Source organism: Lactuca virosa, chromosome 3 (genome assembly GCF_052849685.1).
Source record: "Lactuca virosa cultivar CGN04683 chromosome 3, Lactuca_virosa_CGN04683_v6, whole genome shotgun sequence".
In the NCBI taxonomy this organism is placed as follows: Eukaryota; Viridiplantae; Streptophyta; class Magnoliopsida; order Asterales; family Asteraceae; genus Lactuca; species Lactuca virosa.
The window spans coordinates 58,509,185-58,520,246 of NC_136428.1; the positions used below are offsets into that span (position 1 = coordinate 58,509,185).

Here is an 11,062-nt window from a genome sequence, read left to right on the forward strand (position 1 = left end):
GTACTTGTCATATCATACATCAAGCTACCAATAGCCTTAGAATATTCCAATTGTGAAATAGGAACACTATTATTTGGCATTAATTTCAAACTTGGGTCCATAGGAGTACTCACAGGAGAACAGTCGGTAAAATTAAACCGCTTGAGAATTTTCTCAATATAATGACTTTGAGTCATTACCAAACCTTTGTTCATCCTTTTAATTCTTATTCCAAGAATTACATCAGCCTCTCCTAAATCTTTCATAGAAAACTTAGATGACAACAATTTCTTTGTTTCATCTACTTGATTTCGGTCGGTACCAAAAATCAACATGTCATCTACATATAAGTAAATGATCACCCCAGCTTTAGTAGCATCATCAAATCTACTATAAACACATTTGTCACATTGGTTTGTCTTGAAACCAGAGGACAAAATAACTTCATCAAATTTCTGATGCCATTGTTTAGGCGCTTGTTTCAGCCCATACAAAGATTTGACAAGTTTACAAACCATATGCTCTTTACCGGGCATAATAAAACCTTCAGGTTGTTTCATGTAAACTTCCTCGTCAAGATCACCATTTAAAAAAGACTGTTTTCACATCCATCTGATGAATAACCAGATTGTGGATACTTGTCAAAGCAATCAACAATCTAATAGTAGCAATACGTGCAACCGAAGCATACGTATCAAAGTAGTCAATACCGGGTTTTTGTCTAAAACCTTGAATGACTAACCGGGCTTTGAATTTTTCAATAGTCCCATTAACATCATTTTCTTTTTGAAAATCCATTTGCAACCGAGTGGTTTAGAACCTGGAGGCAAATCAGACAACACCCATGTGTTGTTCTCAAGAATTGAAGACATTTCATCATCAATTGCTTCCATCCAAAAGGCATTATCACGAGACTCTATGGCCTCTTGATAAGTCTTAGGATCATCTTCAATACAATAGCAATAAGAGTATTAAAGATTAATTTCATCCCTTCAACCTTCCACCAAATACAGTTGGATGTCGGATCCGAAATTTTTCGCAATATTGCCTCTTTTGCTTTTACGAAGCTCTTGTGGTTCTTGCACATTACCACCATCTTGACTTTCTGAATTTTTCTCTTTAAGAGCACCAAAAGTCAGATCCTTAGGCCTTTGAATCGATGAAAACCGCATCTCATCAAAAATTGCATCTCGTGATTCGATAACAGTGTTAACCGAAACCGAATCATTTGGTTCTATTACATAAAACCTATATGCCTTGGAATGTTCAGCATATCCAATGAATATACAATCAATTCCACGTTCTCCCAAATTCTTCCTTTTGGGCTCGGTGAGTTTTACAACTGCCCGACATCCCCAAACCCGAAAATAACTCAAATTCGGCTTTTTCTTGAACCAAAGTTCATATGGGACTGTTTTGTTCCTTTTATTTGGAACCATGTTTAATAAATAGCAGGCCGTTAACATGGCCTCTCCCCATAATCCTTCACTCAATCCCGAGTAAGACAACATCGAGTTTACCATTTCCTTTAAAACTCGATTTTTGCGTTCAACAATACCATTCTGTTAGGGCGTGTAAGGTGTCGTGGTCTCATGAATGATACCCACTGATTGGAAGTATATATGATCCATATATTCACCTCCCCTATCAGTACTGAGACATTTAACCAGAATGCCCAATTGCAATTCCACCTCGGTTTTGTATATTTTGAATTTATCTAAGGCTTCATCCTTAGAATGCAACAAATACACATAGCAAAACCGAGTGCAGTCGTCAATAAAAGTGACCACATATTTTTTATTTCCCAAAGAAAGAGTGGAGTGGAAATCACACAGGTCACTGTGTACAAGTTCCAAAACAGCTGAATTTCTAGTGACATTAGGAAAGGGCTGTTTTGTCACTTTTGTAAGCATGCATGTTTTACATTTATCAGATGTCATATCAAAGGCTGGAATTAATCCATCTTTTGACATCTCATGCATCCTTCTAAAGTTGACATGACCTAATCTTACATGCCAAAGCATAGATTTATCAACATTAGAAGTAGAAGATACAAATGCGGAATTTTGAACAGGTAATAATTTGTCAATAATATTTAAACGAAACATTCTATTATTTAAATATCCAAAGCCAATAAACATTCCACCCTTAGACAAAACAAACTTATCCGACTCAATAACTTGTTTATAACCAGCAGAATTCAAACAACTATAACTAACAAGATTCTTGCGAATCTTGGGAACAAACAAAATATCAAATAACTTAATTGTCTTTCTAGAAGTAAATTCAAGACACACGACACCTAAAACACAAATAGGAATTAAAGAATCGTCTCCCATTTTCAGTACCAACCCATCTTCAAGCGGAGTTAATGTTTCAAACATCCGTTTATCCTTGCATACATGGTTCGTTGCTCCGGAGTCGATCCACCAAGCAACATCATCATCCTGCACATAGAATGATTCAGGGATAAATGAAACATAATAAACATAATTCTGATTGAATTATCAAAGTTAGTCAAAAACTGACCTCCTTTAACTTGGGCCGAAGACTCGTTCACTTTCCCATTGGCTCCACTGTTTCCAGCACCATTGTTGCCCAAATTCACACGACAATCATGCTTGCAATGCCCAACTTGATTGCACCTCCAACACACAAGAACCTTTCTCTTTTTGTTGGAGTTGCTTGGGACATGTTCCTGCTTACGTTTGCCATGTCCTTTGTGGTTCTGGTTCCTTGGTTTGTTTTCAACCATATGAACCGAGGGTTGTCCAGGTTCAACTTTTCCTTTGGGTTTTTTAGATTTGCCACTTTCCTTCGCACGAAGAGATTCTTCAATACGAATGTGACTAGCAAGTTGAACCAATGACAGTTCCTCCTTTTGATGTTTCAAGTTATGTTTGAAGTCTTTCCAGGACGGAGGCAGTTTGTCAATGATAGTGGACACATCAATGGATTCATCCATATTCATACGGTGCAGTTTAAACTGAATGTATATGCCAAGGAGTTTGTACTGTTCAGTGACAAACCTTCAATCTTCCATCTTATAATTATTGAAGTCACTGACCAAAAACTTCTTGCTAGAAGCATCCTCAGTAATGTATTTCAATTCAAGGGTGTCCCACAACTCCTTGGCACACAAGGCTTCACTATGGATATCAAATAAAGCATTAGACATATCGTTCAGAATGTGACCTTTGCAGATATAGTCATCATTGTCCCACTTCTGTCTCCTTCTGTCTCCTTCTTGTCTCTTCAGCCGTCTCAACAACACCTTCCGCAGGCTCTGCTGGTCTTGGAGTAGTCAGCATGTATGTTGCTTTCAGAGTGGTCAGCATGAAGTGCATCTTTTTCTTCCAATGCCTGAAGTCGACGCCTTCAAACTTCTCCAGCTTGGCAAACTTAGTGGTCATCTCGCGGATTGAGTCACCCATCTCCAGAAACAGGAAATATCAGTTCGAATGTTGGGAATATTAGGGTTTGTGGTGGAGATCTGGATACCGAATTGGATCGTGATATCACTTTCCGAACTGATATTTCTACCCTATGCTTGGGTTACAAGAAATTCAGCCTAGGATAATCCAAGTGGACACTTACGATTCTAGACACAGAAATCGTAAGCCAATATGCTAGAGGATTCTATGGAAGTATGATGAAAAATGAGAGCTTAAGATCGTCTCCCTCTTCTGAAGAGGAAGAACTGTTTATATATTAAACGAGATTAGGGTTTCATTAGGGTTGGGCCGTCATTAGTTGCTTTGGAAGCAAGTACTGTTAATCCGGATTTAATGAGGATTTAGGGTTACCAAAACTAACGAGTTTCGTTAGTTTTACCATAATCACCCTCAAGAAATTGAATTTTCCACTATGTTCCCATATGTAAAATTCGGTGAGGTTTTGGGGCGCTGCCCCTCGACCTCGCTAGGGGCGCTGCCCCTAGACCCCGCCAAAGGGGCGCTGCCCCTTTGGAAACCCCGGACCCCCGACTAGTCGTCGAACCAGCTTCTAATTCGATCTTATACATGTGTGCACTCCGCACAACCCCCGTACATATAATAGAGTACAAATTATGAAGCCCCTTAGCTCACATGTTAGTTCCAGTTACTTAAAATGACATGGTGACACTAAAATCACCAACAGTCTTTACATGACTTCCCACAACTACCTCAAGAGAACCATGAGGATTGATTTGGTAATAATTAGGACAATACTAATTTGGCGAGCACCATATCTACTAGAGATTACAAATATGAAACAACTGATAATGCATTAGTAGGATTTCTAGATTAAGTTTTTATAAGACCGATTTCATTACCTTAGGGAGATATGATTTTTTCCAGTAAAGGCAAAGGACGAGCGGTGTCCATGTGCTTTGACTACTATGAGCTAAATAAGGTGATTGCGAGGAACATATATCAACTATGAATGATCAATGATCGAATTATAAGTTGGTATAACAAAATAACAAGGGTTAAGGGGACTACGCCCCCTTGTAAGGTCCTAGGGGCAGTGCCCTTAGCGGGGTCCATGGGGTAGAGCCCCTTTAGTGGGTGATTATGATAAAATTGATCATTCTTGTTAGTTTTGGAAACCATTGATTATGTCATTAAGTATGTGATCTACTTAACTAATTTAGAAGACGGAAACCCTAATTGTCAAGTTTAAATACCTCTCTTCTATTGAGTCTTCGATATAAGCTCTCTATCTTCAAAACGATCTCAAAATTCTCTAGCACTTTGGCTTACGTTTCTGTACCTAGATTTGCAAGTGTCCCTTTAGAATATCCTAGAGTAAATTTCTTTTAACCCGAACATAGTGTAAAAATATCAATTCGGAAAGCAAACCTACGCAATCTATTGGGAATCCGGTTCTCCACCTTATAAACACTAATATTGTTCATCGATCATAAAAGTCTACTATATCTCTTTGATAATAGGGAATTACATGTGAGGCTAAGAAGTTGGATAGAGTTGTTAAAATACTAAGATTGTTAGATACTTTACCTTCCATGTAAAGCAAATGTTGTAGTAGATATGTTAAGCCAAAAAGAAAATATAGACAAAAAGAAGTTAAATCCTTATGTATAGACGTTGTCTTTACTGTGATAAAAAAAAGACCATAAAATCTAAAGTTAATGAAAAACCGAAAGAATATAATTTAAAAAATAAGCGACCATTGAGGATGATATTTGGGGATTAAAAACCCTTCATAGTATGATTTGTATGCCAAAACATAATAGGATGTTCTCATGGATAGTCTAACAACATGTATTCCATTCACCAGGAAGCACCAAAATGTACCTAATTTTAAAACCATAATTGAAGATATATGATGGGATCTTAATTTGGTGGAGTTTGCTTATAAAATTTACAACCCTAGAATTAAAATGGCTCCATATGAGGAATTATATGGTCATAAGTTTCAAACATCGGCTTGTTGGCTAAAAAGGAGAGAGAGGAAGTAGAACGAGAAATAGATGACACGACATACAATGAAAAAGGTAAACATTATTCGAGAAAAATTAATGGCAATCTAAATCCATCAAAAAGCTATGCGAATTAAAAACGAAAACATGTGACATCTGAAGTACGTGATTGATTCTTTCTAGAAGTCTCTCCGTGGAAAGGGCTCGTTTGATTTAGGAATCAGTATATCCAAATCACATAAAGGTATATCCCCATTTTATGGAACCTTTTACAATGCTGAATAAGATAGAAAACAATAATAATCAAACTTACAAGCTCAAGTTGTCCCATATTTTGAAATCCCTTCCATTTGGAGAATTACAGGTAAGTGATGGTAAATCATTAGTTGAGGAGCCTAACACGCAGTTATAAGGTAAAGTAAATATAAAACGGTTATAGAACATAAACTTGGTTCTCGTAAAATAGGCACACCTAACACCTTGTTTGTGACCAAGCTTTAGCAAATAAAAATGAAATGAGGGGTCGTTATCCTCATTTATTTGTCAATATTTAGATGCCGATGACAAAATCATCATAAATGGATGTAATACATGTAAAATAATGTTACGCATTTTGTGGTTGTATGCTTATTATATTACCACTAATACGATTTCAGTAAAAAGGTATTAAGAGTATGCATTGTATATTGATAATGTTGAAGGTGGGGTTACAAGATTTATGTCCTTATTTAGTAAAAGATTAATGTGATGGGCCTTTATTATGCGTTTGGTACAAGTGCAAGGGCCAAAGTGTGTAAGATGATGGAAGTTAATTAATTGCTTTATTTTATTTAATCAAACGGAAGATAATAGAGTAAACATAAAAGGAGTAAGAAACTTGATTTTGATCTCTTGTTGTTTTGAATGATCTAGAGAATGGGGAGGAAACCATTGAGGTGAATTTTACAATTAATGATGTAGGGATACACTCGATATTGGAAGTCGCGCATTGTATGATCATACCACGCATTTTAAGGATCAAATTCTAACGCTTTTTAGGTATATGATCCACTCTCCAAAGGACCATATTTGGTAGAATTCTCCAATTCTTGATCATGGATGGGATTTGATATTTGGGAAATGAATGGGACTTACCCGTAAATAATGATTTATGAAATGAGGCAGAAAAAGTTACATTGTCCAAAGTAAAAGAACATGGAAAGATACTCTATATATATCACCATATAAACCCTCAACAATGGACACCTAACATCATAATACAACAAAATCCCAATAGAATAAATAGAAGCTCAGCCTCCAGTTTGGCGGGTGTTGTAGGATTTGCAATTCGGGCACTTAACAGCCACAACATGAAATGCCACTTTAGAATTGGTCCCACAGTCATTGCACAATATCCATATCTTCAACAAATTTTTTTTTAAAAAAAAATGAATGCTTAGAAGTAGAAAAAAACTAAAACTAAAAAGGACAAAAAGATGAGATTGTAATGGCATACCAGTTTGTTTTGATAGAATTCAGGCATTGGTGTAGCTGCAACTTCCATGTCAAGTTTTTCCCAAACTTTTGACATATCACAAACCGACTTAAAACATAAAGGGCAAGCATATCTGTTCCAAAAACAATAAAAAAAATAAGTATAATTATCTATTTATTGACTTGAGTTGACAAAATGATTTGAAAGTGTGAATTGGTGTGTTCTAGAATGACTCACTGATAGTGTTGCTGCATTTCCTTTAAACAGTTTTTATGAATGGTATGACCACAAGGCATGACTGTAACATCATCTATCGAATCAAATAGATACTGCAAAGTGAAAATAACAAATATTTAGAAAAATCCCACAAATATTTATGATTTATCCAAGTGTAAAAGGTGAAAAAAATTGATACCTCAAAGCATACAGGGCAATCATGGTGCATTGCTCCTTCAACACACGGGTGACTGTCTCTCAGAAAATTTGAGTAGCAGCATCCTGAATCACACAAAGTCCAACAAATAAGTTCTTAAAGGTTCCAGATAAATCACTATTTTATATTTTATGATTTAGAAATGAGAGAGAGAGAGAGAAGAGAACTTACGACATTTGTCACAGTGAAAAAAGTTCTCTCGCCCACCAATTCTGATCTCAAACAAAAATCCATATACAAGTTAGGAGAGATTCCTTACATTTTGTTATCATACTTTATTTCTCTTATCTTAATAATTAATTCAAAAGTTTCTTGAAAATAATATTAATACCTGCAAATGCCACAACCATCGCAGTGATATTGTTGCTTGGATATCTGCAAAACATTGAGCAAGAATCCTAAATCTAAAAGTAGTAAAGATGCCTCATGAAAATAGGAAGTGAGAAGTGCTTACGTCATCATCAAAAAGCTTGCATGCCCTACAAAAGTAATTTCCCATGCAAACACCACAGTTGACACACATTTGTCGCACCTGAAAAAAAAAAAACAAACCATCAACACATTTAAGGAAAATGCCAAAAAACAAATAAGGAAATTAATAAGTCAATAACAACAATCACCACCTCTTGTTCAGTGCCACAAAGGGTGCATATAACCTGAAAGGGACACAATCACACAACATCATACATATTACATACTTGATGAATTTAACAGATAAAAATCAACATGATGAAGCTAAGCTACCTGTTGGATCTGATGGCGAGGGATTGTGTGTCTCTCTTTTTGATCAACATTAATGTCATTCTGCACAACAATAAAATATTTTTTATGAAGCTACCAGTTGTGTATTTTGTAATTCATTTTTTTTTACCAACCTTTGCCTCATTATGACAATGGCGACAATCAAATATCTCATTACAACAAGGGGCTCTTATCCTGCAACGCCTACGGTAGTGAGAGCATCTGTAAATGTAAAGACACCATAAGAAGCTGATCATGGACACATGTTACAAAGATATTCAACCACAGATAACACCAAAAAGGTTCTAGAAGCAATACCCATAATTAAGAACAGGATGATCAATGTGCTGATTGCATGACTTTGATTCTTTTGCATTGGTGTCTTGGATTGTGGGAAGAGTAGCTGGCACCTCCATGGAGACTCTAATAACAACTACAAGGGTTGAAAGCACCTGCATTCAGGGACACATTAAGCAAAAAAAAATCCCTAATTTTGCACAAGGCACATCTAGTTGTCCATCATCGGGTAAAATCCCAATGATGATGAGGCTTTCTCTCACACTGCAGCACATCAGTTGAAATCAGCAACAACATAATCCAAGCTGCAACAAATAGGTTATATAATAATACAACTACATTTCAGCAGTGAGAAAGTCCAAGCTTCCAGGAAATGAGGACATCCATTCCACAGCATGGTTTCTTGATTCTTGAAGCCCACATCCATTTAATTAAGATACCACTAAAAGGTGGCATAACCTAAGGTAAAAGCAATAGATCACAAAATCAAGTACGTCCTCAAAAGGAAAAAAAGAAAACAAAAAAGACTAGTGAAAGTGATGCACATATCGTGTTAATGGTCCTGCCCATCAAGGACAAGCCTACCTCAACAGCAGTTCTGCACCAAATCTTCTTCAGGAAAAACCATAACAACTTAAAAGTAATGTAATGCCCCCCATACTTTAAGGCTTTTACCAAACATGAACACATGAACTTGACACAGGGAAGAGGATTTGGGAGGGAATGCTTGAGTTAGTAAATAGAGGGAGCTTTGGTGTGGACATAAATTGTTTTTGTTAATTAACAAATTAGAGAGTCTGAGAAGTAAGGACCTAACTATCACTGCCTAATGACACTTAGCATACCAGATTTCAGTTGCAGGTGGTTCTCACTGTGTTAGACCAAATAAAATCATCAATGGGTTAGGAAAACAGCAATAGAAAACAAAAGTATCGCACATCAGACATAGAAGAGGGAGAAACTGTCTCCATGTTTACATGTTCCTACCCCTATATTGGCTGGAAAGTTTGTTGTACAACAGTTTTGTTGTAACCTACTTCTATCACACCAATTTCCATAATCTAATCATAACAGGATCTAATCTTCTATCATCAAGTTAGCTATCTCCGCACACCACATCACCAACCTACTTGAATGCTATTTCGACCCCACTTCACACATCATTCAGTGTAAAACCGAAGACCCTTTTGGATGACAGAATAAAGTAAGTAGGAAAAAAAATCTTAGAAACTAGGCTTGCTAACACACAGCTCAATGGCATACACAAAACAAGAAAGATAAGTTATCATATTTATTACAAACTGGGAGCAATTAGAAGGAGATTCACGCAAATAAGATTCCATGTAGGAAGGTGAAGCTAGCAGCCAGAAATGGATCAGATGTAAATAAAGGCCATCACGTTAAGGGTTTCCTTTGCATTCTGAAAGTAATTATCAAGAAAACCAGTAAGATGTTGTTCCTCTACATAGTAAACCAGTACCCTCCGTCTAGAAAAGCTATATATCCACTTTTTGGACTAAAAATGGAAGACGAGCAACGTAGTTTTACCAAATAAAAAACAGTCGGAAATCCTGGCTAAACACAGTGACCAAAAGCACAAAGCTTCAAATTAACTAAAGTCAGATGGAGGACAAATAAACCGATGGAAGAAACACAGGATAATAAGCAGGGAATTACCAGATTAATGACCACGTTCTATATGCTTCACAAAAACAGAACCTAAGTCAGTCACCACTCACCAATACTAATTCAATTCAATCGCGAACAAAATCCACCGAGAGACGCAAAGAAAACCTATCAGAAATCAGAATACTAAAGCGTAAAACAATCAGAAGCTCATATTTCACAGACAACAACAAGTTAAAACAATAGAAACAGTTCCTGAATTATCAACAGAAAAGAACCAGAAGTAACCGAATTTGAAAGTAATTTGCTAATTGAAACTCAGGATAACGAACTTTCAATCACTACCGCAACAGAAAGAAATTCGCGAAACAAATCCTGCTTCCGTTCGACGGCTGTGCTATCTTCAGTAAGAATAGATGGAGAGAAATCTGAAAACTTGATTGATTTGAGGAAATCAGGAAAGTAGAGGGCTTTTATAAGTTGAGGGAATCGGTCTCTGGAGACTTCCGAAACGTTCAATATTGGCTTTGGTGATGGTGATTATCTTGAATATCGGCTTCTATCTTATCAACTGAAAATATCTTCAACAGCTTTTTCCAAAATCTATATAAAAGTATTGTTAACGATGGGTTAATAGCATCCAACTACCTAACATAGATTTTATAATCATTATATTTTTATTGTAGATGTAGACATAGTTGTTTGTTTTGAATATGTAAAATATCTATAGACTTTTTAATGAATGTAGAAAAAAACGTCGATCAGAAATCTATGGTTATATAAAAATTGTTTTTTTTTTAAAGGGAAAATGACCTAAAAATAATAAAGGAAAGCTTTTTGAACACTCGCAAGATTGAGATAATGTTCAACGTATTCTTCTTCACATGGATCTACTCCACCAGATCTTCGATGATGCTTCTTCCTCACCATTATTCCATCAGGCAATGGCGTACAAGTCGGGCCATAGATGTTGTAGAAATCTATGTTCCCAATTTCTTCACCAAGTTCTTCTTCTAAGCTTTGACAGTAGTTACTATTGTTATTGTAACCGCAGTCTCGTGTTAATTTCTGATACGTTTCATCTGAA

The 11,062-nt window shown here is 36.3% G+C and overlaps 1 protein-coding gene across 2 annotated transcripts; it reads right to left on the reverse strand.

Annotated features, from left to right (window-relative positions):
* Window positions 1-6,534: 6,534 nt before the first annotated feature.
* Window positions 6,535-10,544, reverse strand: LOC145165768 (putative E3 ubiquitin-protein ligase RZFP34). Of its 2 annotated transcripts, XM_079084653.1 has the most exons (13): window positions 10,308-10,425; window positions 10,089-10,143; window positions 8,371-8,808; window positions 8,187-8,274; window positions 8,056-8,115; window positions 7,935-7,967; window positions 7,766-7,843; window positions 7,643-7,686; window positions 7,483-7,523; window positions 7,294-7,376; window positions 7,116-7,207; window positions 6,900-7,011; window positions 6,535-6,804 (listed from the first exon to the last, which is right to left on the reverse strand). In XM_079084653.1, the coding sequence occupies exons 3-13, from the start codon at window positions 8,508-8,510 to the stop codon at window positions 6,694-6,696; spliced, it is 882 nt and encodes a 293-aa protein (XP_078940779.1). In that variant the 5' UTR covers window positions 8,511-8,808; window positions 10,089-10,143; window positions 10,308-10,425; the 3' UTR covers window positions 6,535-6,693. The 2 variants fall into 2 exon arrangements, with proteins under 2 accessions (XP_078940779.1, XP_078940780.1); XM_079084654.1 differs by lacking the exon at window positions 10,089-10,143 and having other exon boundaries at window positions 10,308-10,544.
* Between the last annotated feature and the right edge of the window lie 518 nt (window positions 10,545-11,062).